Genomic DNA, 27,443 nt, shown 5'->3' with positions numbered 1-27,443 from the left:
ATAGTATCACCTGTCCACCGCATTACTTTTAACATCATCATAATGAGTCAACAGAAAAAAAACAACCTTTAGTTGCAATTTGTTCCACGCACAACTTTGACCTGCCTAGTTTGAAATGATTGCAAACGCAATCATTTGTTGAAAATAACATAGCGTAAATGAGAAAGATTTTATTTCATTAAATATGTCTATCCTAGAAAGTATATCTTTTGAAGAATAATAGTAAATATCACAGTTAATGCAATTTAAAATAATTTAACTAATATTTGGTTTATAATAAGGACGGTGTGCACTTGTGGAGTATTTGTTGTGACTTTGTATTTTATTTGTATTTTCTAAAAGTCTTAGAAATACCAATCTAAAAAATAAAAGGATTTTAAGCCAATTTCAGCAAAAGGCACAGTTCAACAGATTATATATATGTGTGTTAAATACATATGTATACCAACAGTAGGTCATCAAGTTACCATTTTCAAATTTACACATTAAAACAAAGCATTTCAACTTACTAATTTACAAGTTTCAACAATCTATCAAGACTAATTATTTCATTTCCATATAACAATATACTTATCTTATACTGATAATTAAAAATATAATATTAAGATCGTGTATTAAATGATAATGATTAATAATTATAATTATATACATGACTAAGTTATAGATTATTTAATTTAAAACAAAAGTATCGGGGAGTGGGAGGAAATATCCAGGTCTTAATTCAGTGAATAAATTAAGACAATGAATGACATTGATATGGATATAGTTTTATTGAAAGCAAAAGAAGAATCTGGGCTGTTTAAGGACAGATCTAAAGAGCTACAGTTAAATATCATATAGTACTAAGTATACATGTCAGATGACTTGAGACAGATTTATAAGTTTAATATGACAAAGTACAATACTATACATACAGGCAGGCAATTTATTATTCAAGTCCATAAATATATATGTTACATTTTTAGGTTGTATTTTTTACCAGACAACAAAATTAAATTGTTAAAAAACATAATTCTTAACACTTCCAATAAGCCTGCATCAATTGCTGTCTTAATCAAAAGTTCCATGACAGAATTTAACTTTAAATACATAGGTTAATACACATATTATAAAAGGCAGTTTACATTGATATGTGTTACTAAATCATTCTAGGCTTGTTTACATATTATCTTAATGTTCTTGCTTTTCTATTTAATCTATTATATATTTTACTAATATTATCATTAAATAATTCTCGATGGGATTTTCCACTTAATTCAGCTGCTCTCTCTGTCCAGTAATGTCCATTATCAATATGTACTTGACTGAAATAAATGAAGATAAGTTGATAATCATAGATACAATTAGAGTGGAATGGCTATATCTTAAATTTTTAGTTCAGTGCATAACCGGTGGTTCCCAGAACCCTGAAGTGGTTGGCAATTCCAGTTTATTCCTATTGGATCAACTCTTTGCACCGAGACATGTACACATCCATTCAGCACTAATAGTCACAAGGGGACTAATATTGTATAATTCTGTTTCAAAGATTCACTTGCAAGTAGGGGTCTTTAGCATGGAAGGAAACCAGAGTATCCGAAGAAAGCTCACCAGATTTGGCAGGCGATCCTACTTGTTATATACAACAGATACTAGGCAAAAGTACAAAATTATTACATGTGGCTTACTCCATTTGTCTTATGGAAATATTCTTCCTTATGATTGCTTTATATTAAAGTTAAGGCGAGATTCAAGGAAGTATTCAATTCAATGTGGCCATCTCCATACTGATGTCATTTAGTAATTGAAAGAGAGAGAGAGAAATGGGGTTTAACGTCCACTCAACACAAACTAGGTCATTTCGGGACTAACATATGGTTTAATTTTTTTATTTCAATAATTTGCTTGTGCGCAGGGGTCTTTAGCAGTGGGAGGAAACCGGAGGACCCGGAGAAACCTACGAGGTTGGACAGGCGACCATACTCCTTGTCACGTACAACCGGGGAATCGAAACCCTGCCAGTTGACTCAATGACAGACCGTATGATACAGCGCGCGCGTGCTAAGCATTCGGCCATCTATCCCCCCCATTAAGTAATTGAACTAAAAATACAAGGGTTATTTGAAATTCATGTGCCACAATTTATTATCTTAATTTACAGTTTCTGTATCGATATGTCGTCAGACACAATTACATGTACATTTATTTACAAGGGCATGCGGTTAGTAAAATGTAATAGAAAATGAACCTTGTATATCATCATGAATACATGGGACTGTACCTCCTGTATTTAGCTAGACTTGTATCTAAAGCAAGGTCATCTAGTGTATCATGTGTTGGGTAGCGATAACGATGACTTCTTTCAACATCCTGAAGTAGAGAAATTATATATTTGCATTCATTTATTGTAGGACAATAAATCTGGAATTTAGTAAGATCCGACAAAGACTTGAGACTTGACACACGTAATTATTTTTACCCTTACTTATGTAAATATGACAAAAGTTTATACCATTAAAATAAACCTTATATTTTAAACATTATGGAACAAAATTAATCAGAAATTTCTAAGAAAGATAGGTTGCCAGGCAACGAAACATACGCCCACAGCAGTTAAATCGTTTGGGCAGTCAACAAGAGTTGTCGCATATTTCTACTTTTTTCGGTAATGAAACATTTATAATACACTAAATTCTGATTAAGAGCAACAACTCACGAAGTAATTATCAGAAAACTATTTGTTTGGTTTTTATAAAGTTCTGCCCCATGCTAACGTTTTGTATACAAAGCTTTTAATATCATAGATTTAAGTGTTCAAGGGCCATAACTTTGGCAGTAATTATCGGAAATTGTTGAAAATCAATAGGAATCTTCGTCTCATGACCTCAAACACTGTGTATAAATTTAAAGTCAATTGGATATTAACTTTAGCCTCTAGAGCATACACAAGATTTTTTGAATTGATCAAGGGCCATAACTCTGGCAGTAATTATCGGAAATCACTGAAAATCAATAGGCTTCTTCGTCTCATGACCTTAAACACTGTGTATAAATTGAATGTCAATCGTATATTAACTTTGGCCTCTAGAGTGTCTACAAGATTTTTCAAAGTGATCAAGAGCCATAACTCTGGCAGCAAATATCGGAAATCGCTGAAAATCAATAGGCTTCTTCGTCTCATGACCTTAAACACTGTGTATAAATTTAAAGTCAATCGAATATTAAATTGATCAAGGGCCATAACTCTGGCAGTAATTATCAGAAATCGCTGAAAACCAATAGGCTTCTTCATCTTATGACCTCAAACACCGTGTATAAAGTTAAAGTCAATCGGATATTAACTTTAGCCTCTAGAGTAGAGCGTCCACCGGATGGGGGCGACGACAATATACAACCACATTTCAATGTGGGCGTATAAAAACAAAATAATTTATAAACCTAATTTAAACTAAACTAAACTAATCAAAGTCAATTCTACCGGTAATAAAAAGTTGAAACTAAACTACTGTCAAAATGTAAAACAGATAATGTTTTGGAATTTGTTAGAATTCAAATAAAAAGCATAACTAGCTAGAATATGGACACAACTTTTTGTGGATTCTTACACTAAAATATTCTAAATCAAAAAATACCCCGCCAAACAGCTCCCTCTTTCTAAATTAACTTTTAAAGTGACAATGACAGATTTAACATTAAGTGGTTTCCAAAGAATACTTATTTTCCTTGTCTAAATAATAAACCTGGCTAATACTTGGGGGGGAAAAGGGACTGATTTTAAACACAGTTGTGTAAAATAAAGAGGAACAAAATCTTGGTACATACTCTGTACAATCTCTGCAGCATGTAAATAAAATGATAGTTATTTTCAAATATAAAGTAAGCTCATATCAAATATAAATGATTATTAATAATATTACATAAAAAAATCTAATGGCACGAGTTCAAATTAGATTTGACAATAAGTGCTACATTATTTATCAAACAGATTAGATCTACATGATACATGAAATGTAATGAAGTTTAATGGCACACCAGCGCCAATTTTGCATTTGGCCCACATCACCAAAATTGTGGCAAAGCGAAGACAGAACATGGATTTTAGGTATAAAGAAGTTTCTAATATGGCTTCTATTTTGTACTGGAGGTTACAAGGGGCTTTGTTGTTTTGAAACTCATGGAACCTGATTATCTAAAATTATTTAAATGTTCACTAACTTTAAAAAATTAATTTAAAACTATAAAAAGCCTTACAAAAAGTTCTAGATAAAAGAGAGCAGTAAAATAAATTTTGTAAATGTTAGTCAAAACTAGCCTAACACATGACATGGCTTACTCTCTCAGATAGCTTTTCTGCAGTACTGAAAAATGGAGCCTCAGAAAATCGGTCACGAAACCTTGTTCTGTTCAACACTGGGCTCACAGGACGACTAGGTAAGGGACTTCCACTTCTGCCTTTGCAATTTGTCATTGGTGTGCCATAATATGCGTCAGCCCTGCTGGTCCTATCATAAAATGAGGGTATGTCGTCTGTTGTTTTAGAATAAACGTCATTTGTCCTTTTAGAATGCAAAACGTCTGCTTTTTTAGAATGCAAGTTACTTGTCATTTTATAATTTATGTCATCTGCTGTTCTAGAATATTGGTCGTCTGTCGTTTTAGAAGGTAAACCACTTGTCATTTTTGATCGAGTAGATCTGGTAGCAAATTTCTTGCTCTTACTAGGACTGCCGCTATCCTTCTTAAAAGTTCTGTCATTGCCCTTGGTTGTCCTCGAATAAGTGTGTATGCGTTTAGTGTATTTTTTGGTTGTGCTTGTTGTGGTCCCGTCAGCGCTTCTACCAACAGACGTCTTGTATTTCGTTTTAACTTCTTTATGTCCATCACCTAAGCCACTTTTGGTGCCAGAGCGAGACTTCTTGGTACCTTTTTTTCTAGAAGAAATCCCTATGGTCTTTTTTGCACCAGGATAAGTATCTGTATCCCCACTGATCAAAGAGTGTTCATCTGAATCACCAAAGTCATCTAGATTATCTGTAAAATCCTTATTACCATGAGGTTTATCTACATCAAGATCTGTTCCGGAAATAGAATCAATGGTGTCAATATCATCAGTCAAGTCATCCATGTGGTCTACTATTCTAAAATGTTGGTCCATATCTTTGGATAAATCAGATACTGGACTAACAGCACCCTTTCGTTTCGAAGAATAATCTATTCTTCTGCTTATTCTAGATGGTCTGTCTGTATCAGAAAATAGGTAATCGGCACCATCTCTATTTCCAGCAGAAGAATCTATGCCGTCAGAATATTGATCAATGTCATCTGCAGCCGAGGGATGATCACCTGTTCGGTCAGAATAAAGACTCCTGTCACCATGAATCCTTCTACTATAAGGGCCTTCTAGGTCATCACCTGTTAGATCATAAGGACTTTTAACACCTTCCCTCCTGGTGCTTTTTGGGCTACCAACTTCACCATTATAAGGACCATCATATATTCTAGAAGGACGAACACCTATAAGATCAGAATAGGGACCTTTTCCCCTTCTATAAGAGCCACCAATGTCATCACGTATTTTAGCTGGATGATCTTCTAAATCAGAATAAGGATTACTAGCATCCTTTCTCCTGCCGTACGGGCCACTTATGCCATTACTTATTCTAGAAGTACCATCACCAGGAAGATCAGAATAGGGACTTCTGGCACCCTTTCTTTTACTATAATGGTCACCCATGTCATCACTTATTCTATCTACTTGATCAGTATAAGAGCCTTTTCTGCCATAGGGTTTATCCTTTATGCTATCTGACTGTTGTTCTGAACAAGGACTTTCAGCACCCCTTCTAGGTTGCCTTCTTTTACCATAAGGACCGTTGCCTCTTCTTCTACTATGGGGTGAATCATTATCAATTATTGTTGCTGGCTGTTCAGAATAAGGACTTCTAGCACCATTTCTTTGTACATTAGGTTGTGGATCATCACTTAGTCGAACTGGCTGTTCAGAATAAGGACTTCTAGCATCCCTTCTCCGACCATAGGGTGAAGTGTCATCACGAATTCCAGCTGGCTGTTCAGAATAAGGACTTTTAGCAACCCCTCTTCCATCATAATGGGGTATGTTATCACTTATTCCAGCTAGTTGATCAGAATATGGACTTCTAGCACCCCTTTTCCGACCATAACTTGAAATGTCATCACTTATTCCAGCTGGCTGTTCAGAATAAGGATTTCTAGCACCCCCTCTTTGATCATAATGGGTTATTCCAGCTGGTTCATCAGAATATGGACTTCTAGCATCACTTCTATCATAAGGGGAGGTGTTGTCACTTTTTCTTGCTGGCTGTTCTGAAAAAGAATCTCTAGCACCTCTTCTACTATATGGGGAGGTGTCATCACTTATTCCTGTTGGCTGTTCTGAATAAGGACGTCTAGCACCTCTTTTACTTATTCCATTTAGCTGTTGAGAATAAGGACTCTCAGTGCCTCTTCTTCTGCTAAAAGGGCGTGTGTCATCAATTCTTCTAGCTGGTTGATGAGAATAAGGACTTTCTGCACCCTCTCTTGGGCTGTATGGGTCAATATCACCACCTATACCAGCAGGCAAGTCCCCGCTTACATCTGTATATGGACTTCTAGTCCCCTTCTTTTTGCGGTATGTGACAGGTTTTTTGTCATAATAGGGACTTCTGGAACTTTTTCTGCCATAAGGATCATCCTTTATTCTAGAAGGTTTGTCATCTGCCGATTCAGAATAAGGATCACTGCCAGTATCTGGGCGCCTGTTTTTTTTTTTCTCATTTTTATATTTGTCCGTATCATATCTGTCAGAAATAGGATATCCGTCAACGTCATCTAAAGATTTTTTTTTTTCATTGGGATATTTCTTTATACTTTCCTTTTTATTTGGTCGTTTATTACTGTCTTTTTCAAGTGGTCTTTTATTACTGTCATTATCTTTGTCAGAGTGAGGACTTACATCTCGTCCGTAGTATGTATTTCGAGGACTGTACTCTCGACTTATGCGTACATTTGGTAGTCTGCGGTTGAGAGGACTGTCATATAAGTCTTTTCTTGAGCGTGGAGCTGTTATTAAGCGTGAACTAGGACTTATGATTCTGCGTGAAGATGGACTTAAGCTACGCTGTCTGTTTCCAGGGCTAACTGATCGGGTTCTATAAGGCACACCATAATCTCTTACTCTTGATGTTAGTTCGGCAACTTCTGAGTCTGAAAGGAGAGTTATAATAATAGTCAAATTTTTCTATCAATTCAATAGGTGAGGTTGAACAATATTACATGCTGTAAAAATGTTTGATATAAGATGCTAAATACTTTTCGTTTATAAATGAAGAATAGCTGGAAATATGTTGTAAGAGAGTACTACTTGCCATCATCATGTTCATCATCATCATCATCATCGAAATATTTTTTATAACCATATATTGGTGATTTTCTGGATGAGGTAGGAGTCTAAATAAAAAAAAAAAAAAAAAAAAAAAAAAAAAAATTATTATATCACTCACACCTAACTAGTGAAAAATTTAAAATTACAATTGGAATGTAAAACATTAACATGTTTCCTATATTATAAAATTTCAAATACATGTCTCATTTTACAGCGCACATAAAACCTAACATAATTTGGCCAAGTTTTCACTAGATAGATATAACATACAACCCAACTATCGGTTGCCTGGCAAGATACGTCCACATTTTGCAAGAACAAGCTAAAAAAAAATAAAAAAAATTCTAGGACCATACAACTAAGGGCCATAATCCAGAAGTTAAAGTGTGAGATGCACAAATGTCGAAAAGAACTGAGATTTTTGGGATATAAACATATATTTTATGTTTCATCCAAATCGGACAAAAATTATGAATTACAGAGAGTCCACTGCAATCTTTAAAGTATAACATACTTTTATACTATTTGCTTTCAAGCAGCAGCCATTTTGTCAACCTCAAGCATCAACAGCGTTTAATGGTGATATATTTAAACAGTTTTTAAAATCGGATAAAAATTGTGACCTATGCTAAAAAAAATGTGATTTTTTGGACAATCAGGAGCCAAAATTCACGAAGATACGGCGACAACTTACGGTCCGATACACGCCAATAACAAAAGGACCAAGATCTTTTTCAGATAAACCTATATTTCAAGGTTTGTCAAAATCGGATAAAAATTGTGACCTCTAGAGGGTCCACAAACAAATTTTGGATGGACGGACAGGGGCGTCGACAATATACTTACACATAAAAATGTGGGCGCATAAAAACCTGGTTGAAAGATGGAATGTGTAAACTATAAACACAATCTAATAAAATCAAAGATTAAAAAAGCAAAATAGGAAGCTAGACAACTTTTGATAGTTTCAGAGATTTGTAATACAGTACCTTAGATAGAAGAGATTTGGTTCTTTGATTAGGCAAATATTCTAAACTGCTATATCCATCAAAAGAAACTAAAAGAGAATTGTACACCATGCAGTGCATGCTATATATAAAAAAGGCATTTATAATTATGCACAACATTCAAAATTAGTACCATCACTTAAAAATCTTTTGTTTTTGTAATCTGGAGCAAAAATAAACAATAACAAGCCAACAGTGAGGCTGATGTCCCCCACTGAAATCCCAAAATAAACAGATGACACAGACTGATTATTTGCACATTTATCTTTTTCAAAAGAAAGTATCGAGCAATCAAACTAATTATCAACTATACACTAAGTTTCATCACTCTCTATCAGGTAGAATCAAAGTTATCTTGTCCCAAAGCATCGAACAATGAAATTGCTTAGCTTTATCTCGAAATGTTAATCATTGAACTCAAGACATTCACCTAATGAACATCTACATCAAGTTTAAACATTCTACCTGAATTAAAAGCAGAGTTGCTATGTTCCAAAGTCTTGACCAATCAAATTGTTTATCGCTCCTTAGCCTAAGCAGAAAATTCTCATTCAAACTTAGTCAGGTAATGATATAATGAATCTATACTCTGAGTTTCATCGCTCTCACTTAATTATAACCATAAGTTATCGTGCCCCAAAGCATCAACCAATCAGATTGGTTATCTCTGCTTACCGTAAGCAGACAATATTCATCATCGAAGGCCATCAAGGCATTCACCTATTGAACACCTACACCAAGTTTGAACATTCTACCTCAATTAGAAGGAGAGTTATTGATGTAATGAAACTATACACTAAGTTTCATCACTCTCACTTTATTAGAACTAAAGTTATCGTGTCCCAAAGCATCAACCAATTAAATTGCACTTATCTCTGCTTTCCCTAAGCAGAATATGCTCATCTTCAAACTCTATCAAGGCATTGACCTAATAAACACGTACACCAAGTTTGAACATTCTAGCTCAATTCGAAGTAGAGTTATTGTATCCCAAAAAGTGTGACGGACAGACAGACGGACAGACAGAAAGACAGGCGAACCTATTTTAATAGTCCCATGTCTCTTCGAAAGGCGGGGGACAATGAGATGATTCTTTCATTAGAAGAGAGAAGTAGGGAAGAGAGAAATGAGGTATTCATGTTCACTCAATATTTTATTTCATATGGATGGTATATCAACGTATGGATTGTATCTAATTAATTTGCGTGTGTAGGGGTCTTTAGCTGTGGGTGAAAATGTCATTAAAAGAATGTTTTAAGACTCTGCCTTCCCCACTATATTGCTATAATGGGGAAAGATAATGGGAAATATATTTTTAAACATATCAATGAATAGTGTCACAGAAATCATCCATAATTATTATTTTTCTAAAAGTTTACCTTTGGTCTATTGTAAACAAAAAGGTTTATACATGTAATAACATTTAAATAACAAATATGATCAACTATATAGGGCATGTTACTGTTAGTAAACACATCAGACATGTTTTAGTTGGAGCGGCACCTTCATGCATGTAACTTATTTTAAGAGTATGCTGTATCAATCATGCATATAGTTGTGTTTACACAAACAAATGTATAATACCTCCATATAGTTTTGATAAGATCTACATATATGACCAGCTGGATGATAGTGTTTATCATGACCCCAATACAACCTTCCAAGATGGCGCTTATATGACTGACAAATCGAACAACATTTTAATGTGTAGGCATCATAACAGAGGGGACAATAATCTGTGAATGAAGTTGATATAATAACATGTTAATTATTGCTTAGGAGAGAGAGAGAGAGAAAGAGAGGGTTTAACCTCCACTTGACACAAACTAGGTCATTTCGGGACCAACACATGGTTTAATTTTATTTCAATAATTCGCTTGCGCGTAGGGGTCTTTAACAGTGGGAGGAAACTGGAGGACCCAGAGAAAACCCACGAGGTTGGACAGGCAATTCTACTCCTTGTCACCTACAACCGAGGAATCAATTATTGCTTAGGATGGATATATGGATTTGGAATAGTCCTGCTAATATCCACCAAAATGAGTAAGCACTTTCAGAGGCACTGTACTAAAGATTATTATTTCACAATAGAATAGTTTGTTAACATGAAAATATGTGTTAATGTGTACTAATTGTTGCTCAGATGACAGTGAAATCATAATGGTTTGTGTTGCACAGTTTTAATTAATCAAATCTTGTTAGGTTTACAGTATGTTTCAAACGCTTGAGTAAACAAGCAGCAGTTTGGAGTACTCATGTTTAGGCCTTTAAGGACCATCCCATTGAAGAGATTGGGCCACACATAAAAAATTTCTGGTTCCTGGACATTCCTTCCAAAAATTTGATCTTTTTTAGGAGATTTTATTTTGTCAAAGTATCATGTGGCTCACTACCTACAGATAATGAGGTAGCAGGTTTGATTCAGATGTCAGTAGTGCATGATCTAGGGACTTGTAAAATCAACTGGTATCATTCAATAGATACACATCTCTTTAATACAGGATGAACATGTAGTAATGAATGAGCTGGTCATGTAAGGCAGAAGAGGTATCTGAAAACCACAATATTTGTTTTATATGGCCTTACTAGGAAAACAATAAAAATAACTTTCAAAAACATCAAAACAATGAATAATATATCTCAATTGAATAAGAAATTAAACAAATCTTACCTGTGCCTGGTTTAAATTTATTTAAACGAATACATTTATGAGGTTTTGATTTAGCATTCTGATCTGTTACCCCACCTGGTTGTCGACCAATCAGATCTGTATCAAGCTGTTGATTACAGAAATAAGATTAAAAACAAAAATAACAGGCCCTGAATTGTATTATGTGGATGACTAATCGCTTATGTCCATTAAGGGTCACAAGCTCAACTGTAGGGCAGAGTTCTTAATATTCATCTAGTGCCAATTATTTGCTGGGGTGCGAGCTACACGAATAAAGAGGACATTTTATAAGTAACTACTCTTAAAGCTACTGATCGTAATTTTGCATTTTCGGAAATATCTAATTATTCATGTATTAATCCACACTAAAATGATTATTAAACATATATACATTTAACTAAGCAAAGAACAGAATATGAACAGTAAATAATCTCCCAGCATGGATTCATTCAGATGAAAACGAGGCCCATCAAATATAGTCTACAGAGGATACCAAATGTTATGAAATGGAACCAATTTTGTACTGATATTCCTTTTAGAGATTCAACTTCCACAATATTGTGGTTAGCAAAGGATTAAAAATCTACCAATCTTCATATGTTATGTAGTCCACAACCATCAAAAAGATTTTATCAGTTCAACGATATTACATCGATTGTCATGAAAACACCCTTTTGATGTGACTCAATCCGGAAAAAAATTAGTCCAAGTTCATGGAGATGCAGAATAGATAGATAATAATAAGATGTAAATTATACCTTCCTCACAACAAATGGAGGACGCACATCAGATTCATGATAAAGGGTAAGGTCCTCGATTCGCTGATGAAGAGTTGGTGACGGTGTTCTGGAAATAAAATAAGGATCATTTGGATTTTGGGCATAATCAGATACAATGTTTTGTCCATATTTGTGATTAATAACTTGTGGTAAGGGAGCACTGGAACCAATGGGTGTTGTTGCAACACGTATTTTGACACCAGGATACTGGCTTTCAAAAACTGGTGTAGGAGTTCCACCAGGCTGTTTTGTGCTTGGTGAAGCTAAATGTCCCATATCATCTGGATGTCTAGATGAACGAGTCACTCCATTTTGTTGATGTGGTGAGGTTAATTGACCAATTCTATTTGGTTGTGTATGTGGTGCTTTATAAAACAATGCACTTGGGTCTCCTGGTTGGGTAAGTGGTCTTTGTCTACTTATTTGTCTTGGTGTTGGGATGACTGGAGGATGTACACTTTCTGGTCTAGTTATATGAACAGGGTACTGCCTTTTTCCACCTGGTGGGCTTGGATATATTTGTCGTGTTGGACTGCCTTGTCTTCTTGGACTGATAGGTCTTCTTGGACTGACAGGTCTTTTTTGACTACCTAGTCTTGTTGGACTATTTTTCCTTCTTGGACCAGTAAGTTGTACTGGACTGCCCTGTCTTCTTGGACTGGTTGATCTTCTTGGACTAACATGTCGTCCTGGACTAATGTGCCCCTTGTCCTCGTTTGAATGTCTAGCATGATTCAATGGCCTCTCTCTACTGGGGTGTCTTGATCTGGCTAATGGGTCTTTATTTGTTCTAAATGATCTGCCTTGATTTGGGTATCCAGCTTGAGGATATTGTCCTTCATTTGGGTATCCTGCTTGGGGATATTGTCCTTCATTTTGGGGATAAGGTCCTTCACTTAGGTATCTAGCTTGAGGATATTGTCTTTCGCTTGGGTATCCAGCTTGAGGATATTGCCCTTCACTTGGGTATCCAGCTTGTGGATAAGGTTCTTCACTTGGGAATCTTGTACGAGGATATTGTCCTTCCATTGGGTATCCATCTTGAGGATGCTCTCCTTCCCTTGAGTATCTATCTTGAGGATGCTGTTGTTCTCTTGGGTATCCAGCAATGGGATATTGCCCTTCACTTGGGTATCCAGCAGTGGGATATTGTGCTTCGTTTGGGTATCCATTTATAGGATAAGGTCCTTCACTTGGGTACCCAGTTGTATCTAAGGGTCTTTGGGCAAGTGGATACTTTGATCTGGGGTATCTGGTTCTGTTTAATGGTCCATCTTCAACAGGGTATTCATTCATAGCGAATGGTCTCTGATCATTAGAGTGAATGGTTCTTCCATTTTCACTAGGATATTTAGTTTGGGCAAGAGGATACTTAGATCTTGGGTATCTGTTCAAAGGTGTTTTATTGCGAACATATCCATTTTTGGTTATTGGTACCTCGTCACTTGGTTGTCCTTTATTGGAAACTGGTCTCTGAGAACTAGGAAATCTTATAGTCGCTAGAGGTCTCTTCCTGTCAGTTTGTCTTGGGGTTGACAGTGATCGTACACTACCAGGTTTCAGTTTACTTCCTATAACTTTTCTTGGTGTACCAATTATTGATCTTTTACTTGGCTGTTTTGTAGTTGTCAAAGTTTTACCAGTATTTGGTTGCTTTGATGTGGATGATTTTCGATCTTGGCTAAGTTGTCGAGGTGTAGTTAACTTTCTCCCACTACTTGATTGTTTTGGTTGAACTTTACCTGGTGGAACTCGAGTTCTTGATCTGCCTAGTCTAGGTGTTGCTGGTGGATGAAATTTACGCAATACTCCAGAAGCAGTTCTCTGCCCAGCAGACTTTTTCCCTGAACGTCTCAAGTTTTGTGACTTTATATCAGTATCCTCCATATCATCTAGCAAACTACCTGCACCACTATATCCCTCATCATCATCATCATCATCATCCGACATAATGCTAGCATCTGGGTCATCTGTACCAGTAAGATGTGGTAAAATGTAACCAGATGGCCTAGACTTAGTGAAAGTTGGATAATTTTTAAAGTCCACTGCTTGTTGACCATCAACTCTGAGTCTTTTGGTGCCATTACGGTGCCTTGTGAAATTTTGGTAATTATCATAATTAATATCAAAATCATCAACACCTGTTTTTTGTATTTTGTTTCTGTAGATCTCTTCTGCAATCGTCTCATTATTCCTGAAAAATAGATAAGATAAATTATAAATTACAGGAAGATTATATATCCTAAACCTTTCAATTTAATCATTTCAGTTTTAGTTTTAGTCAAAATCATTTTTCTACTGAAATAAATTATCTTTGAAAAGACAAGTTAATCATCATATTTATGTAAGTAATCTAAAAGAATTATAACTTACGAAATTACAATGTTCAGTTTAAATTTTATATTGACTAATTATTGTAGGAATCTAATAACAAGTGTTCTAATTCTAAATTAGGCCATAGTTTCTGTTTCAAAATTATAATCACTGGATGATGGGTCGAAAATACATGATTTACAAAAATTTCAAAAACTTGTTTCTAGCATCAGTTGTGCATAATCCATGTTGTATTACGTCTATATATGTTAACAATATATTTTTAAAGACCAGATTGCATGTAGATTTTTTGTTATGATCATTTTTTTTAATTGCATTTCAACGTTTCAGATAATAAAATTAGTTGCAATTCAACAGGTTTTCTGATACGGACCAAGAAATCGTGCATGTACGATGAAACAGAAACCCTAGCTATTTTTTTTTATTAAAAAGTCAATTTAGAACAATGTTAATTGATAGATGATTATTGTTTTACTCAAGAAATGAAATGGGGTTTAATGTCCTACTGTTCTGCTTCTATACTGGGCTAATGAAGACGGGCATATGTCATACATTGTGCTATGAGGGAAATTTGGCCTGGGCAGCGGCACTATGGCCTACTCTTATATCAAATTCCAACTGCCATGGGATCTTTTACATGCACACTAATGTATACATGGGACCTCGATTTTACTTCAGGCCCTCCGTCCTGCACCACTGACAAGGGGCAACCAGGTCAAAAAAAGCATTTAGAATTGGACCAAAGTTACTTTAGTATTGAAAATAATTTTATGATTCTATCATCTGACCACATCAATTGTTCTAAATTGACTTCTTGATATAAAAGTTACTGTATCTAAAATAGCACAAGCACTTACTAGTCTATAAAAATTGTAGACAAAGCTCCCTTAGACCACAAGTTGTAACATCAGCAAATATTAAAAATATTAAAAAAGAAAGATTTTTTAAAAAAAGAAGCATTTAACAAATAATAACTAAAGTATTATGACTATAAAATTAAACTAAAATGGTTAAGGCTTACAAATTTATCATTGACAAATTTTGTCTAACTAATGGTATAAGAATCCATTTAATAACTGCATTGTGTCTTCAAAAGTTTGATTAAATTTCCTTTAAAGTTTATCCTGAAAATGGTTATTATCTTTTAAATATTTTGTAATTTTTATTTCAATCAACAAGATTTCATGGGATATGTAAAGAGTATTGAAGGAGATGGTCCTACACTGTGACCTTCAGTTTTTATATCATTATTAAACGATTGGTAATAATGACCACTACTCTAATCAACATTTATAAAACTAAACAATGTGTTTGTGACGTTACTACTAGATCTTTCAATATCAGGTTCCCAAGCTTAAATGGCGACATTTGTAGAGTTTGTGTGCCTAAATTAACTGTTAGTCGTGTTTCTACCTTTCCAATTGAAAATCATGGTTAGTTCTTGCACCACCAGTGACCTCAAGGAAGTAATCCTTCACTGAGTGTCTAAAAGATTTTTGAAAATTGATTCTACTAGCTGCCATTCCTATCTGTCTATCATTAGAATGCAGAAATGGGTGGATCATCTCCTGTAGTAGGCACATTTAAGCTTTCATATTTAGTTGTTTACTATTCAAAACATAAAATAAAACTTGCTGCATATAATATTTAAGACACAATGAAATTAAATTGTAAATGGACTAAATAATTATAATATTTTCACAGAATAATAATTAAATATTACGAACTACATGGTTTAATGATAGATTATTTGGAAAATGTATTTTAAAAATATGAGTTAATTTTTTTTTATGATCAATTTCCTATTTAAAAATCATCAAAATAACCATTTATCAATCATTTCATTTATTCGATAGTTTTCTTGGTACATATTGGAATATCAAAGCAAATCCTTCTTTACATATTCACACAATACAAATATTAATTACATATATTTCTCCACACTTTCTTTTTAATATAGAAAAATCATGACCATTACTGCGAAATAGGAAACCCTGAAACTAATATGTTTTAATTTTAATACATACTCAACTCAAAGTATAGAGAGAGAGAGAGAAATGGGGTTTAACGTCCACTCGACACAAACTAGGTCATTTCGGGACTAACATATGGTTTTAATATTATTTCAATAATTCGCTTGCGCATAGGGGTCTTTAGCAGTGGGAGGAAACCGGAGGACCCGGAGAAAACCCACAAGGTTGGACAGGCGACCCTACTCCTTGTCACGTACAACCGGGGATTTGAAACCACGCCAGTCGACTCAATGACAGACTTTATGATACAGCGCGTGCACACTAACCATTCAGCCATCCATACCCCCCAATTCAAAGTATAACATTTCCAAGATTTTCATGCAAATGATGTAATTTCATGAAGTGTGGTTAATCGATTTAATATATCAGACATGTGAAGGTGAGAAAAGGGAAAATAACTAGCTTAATTTTTATTTCAGTATTGCGAATTATTATCAGTGTGTTATAGTGCTGGGGAATGATAACTGAACTTTACTTACTAGTAATCTGAACTGAATAATATAATTTATTTACAACCAATTAAATTTACTCATGATTATTTGATGTGTAAAATATAGAGTGTACATAATAATATTATAAGACATGCCACAAACACAATGTACCTGCGTGTTTTTCTCCCATAACCGCTTGATGCAATTTTGCTATATATTTTACTTTTTCTGAAATATGAACAGCATTCATATCTATTTCAGCAATCACTCAATTTCAATCACTTCAAGAGTTAAATAAGAAAAAATCTTGATGTTTGTTTCAGTTAATTATATCATAGAAAATAAGACAGAAAAGTTACATTATACTATACTATTAAAAAAAAGTAGGGGATATTTGATTTTGGGGGCATAATACTAAAATATGCAAATGACTACGAAAAAAGTCACTATAGAACCTAACAGAAGAAACATTTCCAGTTACATGTGACGCCCAAACGCACCAATAGCTACCGCATGGAATGCGGGTGATGCTTGGGATCATCATGGGGGTCCAACCCAAGATTTGCACGACTCTGACTTTGAATGTTACAGTCATTGTGGCATTGAATTCCAGGGTGGAAACATCAGTTTAATTGTTTTAGTGACCAGAAAACAAATTTTGATATGCGTCGGCTTACCCAAAATGAAAGGTTACGTGCCCTTGGCATGCTACAGATCGGCACAACACAGGCGGTTGTGGCGCGGACGATGAATGTTTCTCAGTCTGTCATAAGCAGGCTACGGTCCAGATACCGTGATACACAATCTGTACAGGACAGACCACTCTCAGGTCGACCAAGGGCGACAACTCAAGCCCAGGATCGATTTATCCGTACCTTGGCCTTGAGAAATCGTGTCATCACAGCAAATCAGATCAGCGCTCGTCTTCAAACAGACACTGGTGTGAGAGTGAGTGGCCAGACGATTCGGAATCGACTGCATAGGGGTCACCTTCGCGCCCGACGTCCTCGCGTGATCCCTTGTTTGAGAGATCATCACATTCAGGCAAGACGTCGTTGGTGTAGGGATCGTCAACACTGGGATAATCGACGCTGGAGCAATGTGATGCTTTCAGATGAGTCAAGGTTCACTGTTGATTTTTTGGACAGACGTAGGAGGGTGTGGCGTCGTCGAAACGAGCGCTTCCAAGACGTTAACGTCATCAGACATGATCGATTTGGGGGTGGTTCTGTTATGGTGTGTTGAGGCATCACTGTTGCTGGAAGAACGGCTTTACATGTTGTTGCAGGGCGTGTTACAGGCCAGTACTACCGGGACAACATCTTGGCAGTCCATGTTGTGTCGTTCGCACGACGTCATGGCCGCCGTTTCATCTTCCAGGATGACAACGCAAGATGTCACAGGGCCAGGATCGTTACAGGTTACCTCCAACAACAGAACATCACCAAATTACCTTGGCCAGCACTGAGTCCCGACCTCTCCCCCATCGAGCATGTCTGGGACATGCTTGGACAGAGGTTACGTCAACGTCAACAACGTCCTGCCAATGTCCAAGAACTTGCTGCTGCGTTGCAACAGGAATGGGACAATCTGGACCAAAATGACCTTAGACGTCTCATTAGGAGTATGCCACGTCGGATCAATGCTTGTTTGGCAAACAGAGGAGGATTTACCCGTTACTGACTTGGTTGTGATGCTGTGGTAACTTTGCTGTTTGACCCCGGGTATCATTTTACCCTTATAATGGTCAGTCTGTGCCTTACTTAGTCTAACGATCATTTGGAATAAATCGATGAATGTGAACTTCATTTCATTTTGTCATTTGTTTCTTCGTCAGTTTCATTAGGTGACTTTAATAACACTTAAAAATCAAATATCCCCTACTTTTTTTGAATAGTATAGTTACATGTAATTAATTAAGAGATGTGCTGAATTGAACTGTCCCATTCTACTTGTTTCAATTTTTCTAATTTCAATAAAAAAACGCATAAAAAGTGAATTAGCAATGGCCAAAAAAGTGTGACTTCAGTACGCAATGCATATGGAGGTATGACAATTCGGATATTGTTTATATTCAAAAATAAAAATATTTAGTAAATAAACATTTGCAATTCAGCTTTTCTCTTAAATAAATATTATGTCTAAGGTAAGTGTACAAAAGGTAAAATAAAAATAAAACTGACTACAATAAAATTAACATAAAATATTTTAAAATAATCTTTAAAAAAAGAAACTTGAAATAAAATAAAAATCTAGGAGTTTTCTTAATTCTAAGTTTAGAAAAAATAAAATTGTTATAACAAATCTGACGTCTGTAGATTACATAATTTAAATTAGTTAGCATACCGTCTTGGTGAACAGGATCTGGGTCGTCTCTTTGATCGCCTTAGTCTCTTCAATGTCTGTGGAAATAAAAATCCATTGCTAAACTTGCGACTGGTTTCAGACCAGATATAGTACAGGAAAATGTTATGAAGCTGTTTTCATGGTGTTTAATCAGACTTTACCAAGGTTAGCTAACTGTAGTGGTCCATGGGGATGCATGTATCAACAATTGATGACATAGTATGGATTCCATACTATGAAAACACTATCAAAAATTCAAATACATACATAAAAGTTATTCCCTAATTTTACGGAAAGTCAATAACAGAAGACAAATTTCACAGAGTTTTGAAAAATGCTGTAAAGAACTCTGCTAAATATCACATCCATAAGATCTCAATTTTTTTAAAAGTAAATTGGGAGGGGGAAATGGTAATTCTAAAATATCAACATATTATTAATTTTGATAGGGTTCCTCCTTATGGCATTCCCTCCAATATAATCATACAATCTGTATCACTTTGACAATCTTAAGTTAATAACAGTCAAAATGTGTACAGAAAGATAACTTGTGAAAAACTGAGCTTAGATAATAGAAAGTGGGAGATAACACTAAAATTTGCACTTGAAAAATCCTTACAAATCTGAAAACAAAATGATAAGAACTGTAGTGGGTAGAGTGTTCATAAAGCTAACCTTACTGTCTTCAAAGGGACATAAATTTTAAATTATTAATAAAACGAGAGATAACTTACATTTTTATGATAATCAATGGCATCTTCTAATGCATCCATGTCATCAGAATATGATTCTTTTACAACTACTTTAGATGAAAACTCCAACTTAGGAGAAATACCCTGAAAAATGAAAATTCGAAACATCTTCAATAAGAGATAATTTGTACTATGACTTTGTAAGTTTGTAATCACATACACTATAAGGCAATTTTGCGTCATGGTAACAAAGTCACAATTTTATAGCAAAAAATAATAATGTATATGATTACTGAATGGTTAGCCTATTTTTTTTGTAACGGGAAACAAAACAGATATTAATTTACTTACAGGGAAAGCAACTGTGCGTTCTAAGAAAATATCTCTATCTCTTGAATGAACTGTTGGTCTGTATGTCTCAAATGGATACAAGAAGTCACGAACATTATTGGTATAGGTAGCTAGATGAACTGCACCGTCTGAATATTCAGACATCTGTAACAGTTCAATAACAACCAACTCATCTGAAATATATAATTTTAAGTTAAAGATACATTCCCAGAAAAGTATTTATCGGGTGGTTATTTCCAATAAAAGTATGGCAATTTTGAATATGTTTTTTTAGTCCAAATACATCATCAAATCACCCAGTTTGTACATGGGAACGTATCTTTAATACATGTACCTTGATGCATTAAAACATATGTAAAACCCACTTAAAAGATTTTAGAAGATATGGGGGTGAGGGGCAATAACTAAAATTGATGGTAAATTTGCACAGGATACCTATTTTCAACTATCTGAAAAATCCAGAAAAATTCAAAACATTTGCCACGCTGAGCACTTTTGGTGTTTTGGGTATTGGTAATATACAATGTATTAATAATAATCACCTTCTAATAATTCAATAACTTCTTCTTCATCCAAGGCTGTAAAATATGTCTAAAATAAAAATAAAATAATCATTTAACTTTAACCATACAACTGACGTAAAATCTAAAGGACACACTTAGTATTTGTGAAGACAGCGATATCAGTACGAACAAACCTCAAAATTACAATTTCAATTTTCTAAATCATAAATGAACTGTCAGATGCACAATAACTGAAACCATTGCCATTCAGTTTAAATAATGAACTCTAACCCACTGTGTACAATTTCTTTGGTTGGGAGGGGGAGGACTCAAAGTAGGTGGGTGGGGAGTGTCTTAGTTTTGGATTTGTTAAATCAAATTAACGCCATTCTTGTGTCAATTTCTGAAAATTTAAAACTTACCTTTTCAAATCTAAATTTTTCATTAACAAGTATAGGAAAAACTGAACTTAAGAGCTGTGTATTTTTATACTGTGAGAAGAGTGCTAGGCTCAAATAGCAATCTTCTTTGCTTGGCAACCAACAACCAGGGGCAGATACCTGAAATAAAATAAACATTACAAATATGTTGGGTCTATATAAAACAAAACACAATATCTACAGAATCTTATTATAAAAATACGGACACAGATCAATTATTATTTTGTATCAGTTAAAGATGGGTTGATAGTCAACTAAACATCCAATAGCAGCTAGATTACCCAAAGCCCAGTTTAACCGGATGGCATACAAGTCTAGAAGCCTAGACCAATCACCGAGTGGAACTTCACAGAGAAGGTTGAGGGATAGCTCAGTCTCCGCCCTGGCACCACTAGATCGATTACCGTGAAACTTTCATCCGGAATTTGAATTTTTTCTCTTTTTGCCATGAACCGCGGGGCCCTGGGACTGGGACCCTCAGGCCCATGCCTAAGCTGGGCTTTGAAGTTGCCCGAGTAATCCATAAAGACAGTCACTATTTTATTATGTTGTAGATAATGGGAAGATTTTACAAGATACTAGAAACTTGATTATAAGCAACAACTCAAAAAGTAATTAAAATTTGATAGGATTCTACTTCTAGTTCTTCTTAGTGTGATAATAAGTAAATTTGGCTGTCCAAGTTATCGGAAATTGTTGAAAATCATTAGGATTTTGTGATGTTGAAAAGGGTAATTATAACTCCGCAATAACCTACAAATTATAATACTCACTGGCAATAAACAAAAAGTTTAGTAAGAAGTGGGGTTGTATACGAGCACATTGCTAGGAAACTTGTATCTGACCTGAATTTCAGACTCCATCAGACAACTGGAAGATGGTATTCTTTGAAAATGTGAAAGAAATGAAAATGAAATAGGGTTTAAGGTCCTACTGTTCTACTCCAACTGGGCTAATGAAGACTGGCATACGCCATACATTGTGCTATTTTTCCCAGGGCAGCAGCAGCAGCAGCCTACTGTTATAATTTATATCAAGGGCTCTTGTACGTGCACGCCAATGTGTACACTGGACCTCAGTTTTAGGTCCCATCCAAACAACTGTATGTTATTCGTTACCAACTCTACGTCCTGCACCTGTGACAAGGGGGAACCAAGCCGGAAAATCCTGATGAACTTTCTAGGCCAACACCGTCATCGAACACAGGACCTCTAGCAGGGTATATGATAAGAAAAATAAAATGATTAGCAATTATTCGATGTTTTATTGATTAGCAGTTCCCCTTGATTGAATAGCAAATAAGTAAATTATCATGGTAACGTATTGAACGATCTCTAAAGCAATAATTTCTACAGGTATACAACTAATGTTTATGTGTGTATGGGCATGGGGGACTTTCATTCTCTTTAATAGACTTTAAGTACGAATAGTGTTATGTTACGTTGCATATCGTGTTCTGAATAAAATTAAAAATAGGTGCATTTCACTATTTTTCATATTCAGTTTCCGAACAGTATTCAGATTCATGCCAGTAAAATATTCCTCCAAAATTAGGTGTCTTCATTTACACAGCAGAAAATTAAAGCAAGAAAGTTTGTGATGTTGAAACATTGTTTGTCTTCATCATAAAATTGTATTTTAAAATTATATCGTGGCATTGACACCCATTTGCAATGTGTGCATTGTCACCATGTTGTTGTTATTTAGCCATGTGACCTTTTTTCCCCGCCAAAATAATCAGTAAATCATGCTTGTTAAACATTTTTTCATGCTTGTGGGACTAGAAACTTGATTCACCGATTCCCTTACATTTGATAACTTTCTGCTAATCAAATTAATGTTTGATTCGCACTTCCGTCGTTTCTGTTTAGCAAACTGCGATGCGATACCGCTTATCATAATCCCTCACCTGCAGGATAGCAAGCCAACGTCATATATTCACTGAACCAACATACATGTAGCTCGATAATGTGAAAGAATTTAAAACTTGTTGATATAAAGTATATAAAAGCTCTTGTCATGGATTTGAATCTGGCATTCTCGGTGTATAATGCTACATTATATAAGCCTTTAGATTACGGTAGCACCTATACAGGCAGTCTATTAATTAGACTTTACTTATAGAATGGATACAAATGTATATAGTATTAGTATAGAGAGAGAGAGAGAGAGAGAGTTGGGGTTTAACGTTTACTCCACACAAACTTGGTCATTGCGGGACTTACATATGGTTCAATTTCATTTCAATAATTTGCTTGCACGTAGGGGTCTTTAGCAGTGGGAAGAAACCATAGGACCCGGAGAATACCCACAAGGTTGGACAGGCGACCCTATTCCTTGTCACATACATACACTCATTGTTTTAGTAATAATAATAATAATATTAATAATAATAGAGGCGTGAGGAGTGGAAAGCAGTGGGTTAAAAAGATTGATGTTTTAAATCCAACTACTACTATTAGAAATGATACAGTAATAAAAAGACACAGAACAGTAAACAGGGGCAATCTTGTTACTATTCCAATAATTTCTGAACAAATCGATCAACACCCAGACAATACACAATTGTGTCTTAATGCATGGCCCGTCGAAAATAAAACAGTCGCTTTGAATGATTATATATACGACAACAATGAAGTAATTGGGAGAAATCAAAGACATTTAAAAGTTATCACCACCAACAGACCATATGAACCTCTAAACACTAATCCACTGAATATTAACATTAATCATAGCAATCTCATCCAGCTTACCTCAAACTCTATCAAAAATCACATACAGATCAAAAACTTTAGAACAAAACAGAAGATAAACAACAATCTTATACAAATTAGAAACGCGGTCGAAAATGAAGCGTCAGTATTAACAACTTCGTTTGGATTAATTAATGCCAGATCCGTAAGAAATAAAACAACAATTTTATCTGATTATATTTTTGAAAATTCTATTGATATTTGTGGAATAACTGAAACGTGGCTGAATAATGACTGTTCAGACTCATCGACAATCGCAGCTTTAGTACCTGATGGATATTCTATACAACATTGCCCTCGCGGTTCACGTGGAGGAGGCGTAGCACTTATATTTAAGTCATCTATTAAGTGTAAGAAAATCCGTCATGACCGTTTTGATTCTTTTGAAATTTTGGATTGTTCTCTACAGTTTTCTTTCAAGGAAACTAGGATTATTACAATTTACCGCCCGCCCAATAGCAGATTGTGTCAAAAGTTTATGGAAGAATTTGGATTATTTCTGGACCAGTTGATGATGACTAAGTGTTGCACTATTATTTGGGGAGATTTTAATTTTCTTGTTGATGATTCCAACGACTCTACCGCGGTTGATTTTTGTGATATGCTGAATAATAGATCTCTCACACATGTTTCTTCTTCTTCTCATAACGGTGGACATATTCTCGATCTGGTGATAACTAATCCACGTGATATTAAACTGGATAATCTCTCTGTCTCGGACAAATTAATATCTGATCATTTCCCGGCAACTTTTAATCTTATGATCCAGAAACCACAACCAACAAGAAAGACTTTAACATATCGAAGGTTTAAATCATTTGACATAAATAAATTTAAAGCGGAAATAGTGAACTCGAATTTCAATGGCATTCAACGTATTCAAGATATACAAGAGAAGGCAACGCAATATCACTCAAAGCTTGCTGAAATTTTGGACTCGCTTGTTCCTCTTCAAACGAAAACATTTACTATTCTCACAATACGCAGTGGTTTAATGATTCTATTTTAGAAGCCAAAAGGGACCGTAATAAGGCTGAACATCTGTGGCGGAAAACAAATCCATGTCCATAAACAGATTTATAAATCTTTAAAAAACAATGTGAATAAATTAATTGAAGATGCTAAAATCAAATTTTACTCTGATAAAATAGAAAATGGCGAAAACAGACAAAAAGACCTGTATAAAGTTGTGAATTCCTTTTTGGACCATAATGCTGAGCGTACTATCCTCCCGGACAATGATAATGACACTGAACTTGCAAATTTATTCTCTGATTTCTTTCAAATAAAAATACAGAAAATACGAACTGAACTTGATGATTTAAATAAAACTATTGACTTTAACGCTCATGATTTTGATAAGTTAGAAAATTCTGTTTATTTAGAAAATTTTAACTTGGTTAGTGAATCTTTTGTTTTAAAGCTAATTAAATTGTCTGCTCCTAAATCTTGTTCATTAGATCCTGTTCCGACTTCTGTTCTTAAGGACTGTCTAGACGAAGTTATTCCAGTTTTTACCAATATTATTAATTCTTGTATATCATCCGCTACTATTCCCAACGTTTTCAAACGAGCTTATGTTACCCCTTTAATTAAAAAGTCTACACTAGATCCTAATGTTTTTAAAAATTACAGGCCAGTCTCTAACTTAAGTTTTATTTCTAAAATATTGGAGAAATGTATTGCTTCTCAGATAAAGGCCCATCTAGATGATAACTGTTTTTATGAACCATTTCAAAGTGCTTATAAACAATTTCACAGTACCGAAACAGCTTTAACCCGGGTTTCAAATGATATTTTAATGGAAATTGATAATAGAAAATGTACATTTTTAATTTTATTACATTTATCTGCTGCTTTCGACACGGTGGACCCTTCCATTCTTCTACGTAGACTTCAATTTAAATTTGGTATTTGTGGCTCTGCATTAAATCTTTTAGAGAGCTATCTTGTGGGTAGAAAACAGTGTATTTTAGTTAATTGCAAATCGTCGTCTGAATCTGTTTTGTCATCTGGGGTTCCCCAAGGTTCTGTTCTTGGTCCGATTTTATTTACTCTCTATACGTCACCATTAGGAGATATTGTCAGAAAATATGGTCTCAGCTTTCATTTGTATGCCGATGATACTCAATTATATATTTCATTTACACCTAATTGTCCATCTTCTTTCAATTTATCAAAATTGCAACTTGAGAACTGTATTAGTGAAATTAGAAAATGGATGTCAAAGAACTTTCTAAAATTGAATGATGATAAAACCGAATATTTGTTATTAGGCTCAAGGCATCAATTAAGTAAATCTGCACAAGATAACCCCCCTGTTGTAATTGGTAATTGTGATATATTTTCATCTTATTCTGCTCGTAATATTGGCGCTATTTTGATAGTTTTATGCTTATGGGAGCTCAAGTAAATAATATTTGTAAATTGTGCTATTTTAATATTAGAAATATAGGTAAAATACGTAAATGTGTAACTGTAGAGGCCACTAAGTCACTTGTTAATTCTCTGGTCACTTCTCGATTAGATAACTTTAATTCACTTTTAGTTGGTTTACCTTTAAAGCTTATAGATAAATTACAAAAAGTACAGAATACTGCGGCTAGACTTGTTACTTTAACTAAGAAATGTGACCACATAGCTCCTGTTTTATATAATTTACACTTGTTACCTGTTAAATATCGAATTGATTTTAAGATTTTATTACTTACTTTTAAATGTTTAAATAATTTAGCTCCTGTTTACCTCTCAGATCTTTTAGAACTTTATACACCTGGCCGAACATTACGTACATCAGATAAACTACTTTTAAAGCCCAAAACTGTTCAACTAGTCTCCTATGGTCAGCGCTCTTTTAGTTATCAAGCACCTGTTTTATGGAATAATCTACCATTTAGTTTAAGATGTTGTACATCTCTGTATTCTTTTAAAAAACAACTTAAAACACATTTATTTAATCAGGCTTTTAACTGACTCTGTATACAATTGTTAACATGCCCATAATCTTGTTGTTTATGTGTGATTTACATTGTCACTTTGTAACAATGTGTGAACATGTTATATGAAAGGGTGCACTATAAATATGCTGTAATAATAATAATAATAATAATAATAATGTACAACAACCGAGGAATCAAAACCACAACCACGCCAGCTGACTTAATGATTCAATGTACACCTTATGATTCAATGTGCAGGCGCTAACCATTCGGCCATCCAAAGGCCTAATTATTCCTATCATTTTAATAATCAAACTAATAATAATGTCTGATTTAACTATTTCAAAATAACCACTTGCGTAACATCAACTATTCATTTATAATGTTTCACATGTGGTAAATCTAAATAACGGAATATGTTTTTAATTTAGATCTATCTATTATTATTAAGTATTAAAAAACGTTCCCCGCTTTTAATCCAACAGGATTTGACACGATTGTTAAAACTGGGTTAGGTTATGCTAGTAGACTACTATATAGGCCTACTAGGTTACCGACAGAATAACTGTTCATAAACACTTTAAACGTGAATATATCTGTAAAGATAAAACCTACCCCGTGGAGATTCAATTCAACCACGCATCTTATTGCCCTTCTTGGCATCCTAAATTATGTCAGTACTGCCAAAAAATGCAAAACTGACACACTCTCTTTCATCGGACACCAACCACTTGTGTTTACTTAGGTTGCAGGGGACGCAAAATGAGACGGCCAATCAAA

General features: G+C 34.7%; 1 protein-coding gene across 10 annotated transcripts; it reads right to left on the bottom strand.

The window, feature by feature from the left end:
• Positions 1-155: 155 nt before the first annotated feature.
• LOC126818890 (spermatogenesis-associated protein 6) lies at positions 156-27,416 on the bottom strand. 10 transcript variants are annotated; one of them, XM_050546536.2, is made up of 14 exons: positions 27,279-27,416; positions 20,954-21,091; positions 20,571-20,619; positions 20,029-20,201; positions 19,720-19,821; positions 18,986-19,041; positions 16,811-16,867; positions 11,821-11,908; positions 11,063-11,168; positions 9,976-10,127; positions 7,368-7,449; positions 6,956-7,206; positions 2,261-2,349; positions 156-1,304 (listed from the first exon to the last, which is right to left on the bottom strand). In XM_050546536.2, the coding sequence occupies exons 1-14, from the start codon at positions 27,324-27,326 to the stop codon at positions 1,166-1,168; spliced, it is 1,530 nt and encodes a 509-aa protein (XP_050402493.1). In that variant the 5' UTR covers positions 27,327-27,416; the 3' UTR covers positions 156-1,165. The 10 variants fall into 10 exon arrangements, with proteins under 10 accessions (XP_050402493.1, XP_050402487.1, XP_050402485.1 ...); XM_050546530.2 differs by lacking the exon at positions 16,811-16,867 and having other exon boundaries at positions 2,228-2,349; positions 11,821-14,035; XM_050546528.2 differs by lacking the exon at positions 16,811-16,867 and having other exon boundaries at positions 11,821-14,035.
• Between the last annotated feature and the right edge of the window lie 27 nt (positions 27,417-27,443).

The sequence above is a fragment of the Patella vulgata genome, chromosome 4 (assembly GCF_932274485.2).
Source record: "Patella vulgata chromosome 4, xgPatVulg1.2, whole genome shotgun sequence".
Classification (NCBI taxonomy): Eukaryota; Metazoa; Mollusca; class Gastropoda; family Patellidae; genus Patella; species Patella vulgata.
The sequence above is the reverse complement of the archived record's forward strand: the minus strand, read 5'-3'. Positions and strand labels throughout refer to the sequence as shown.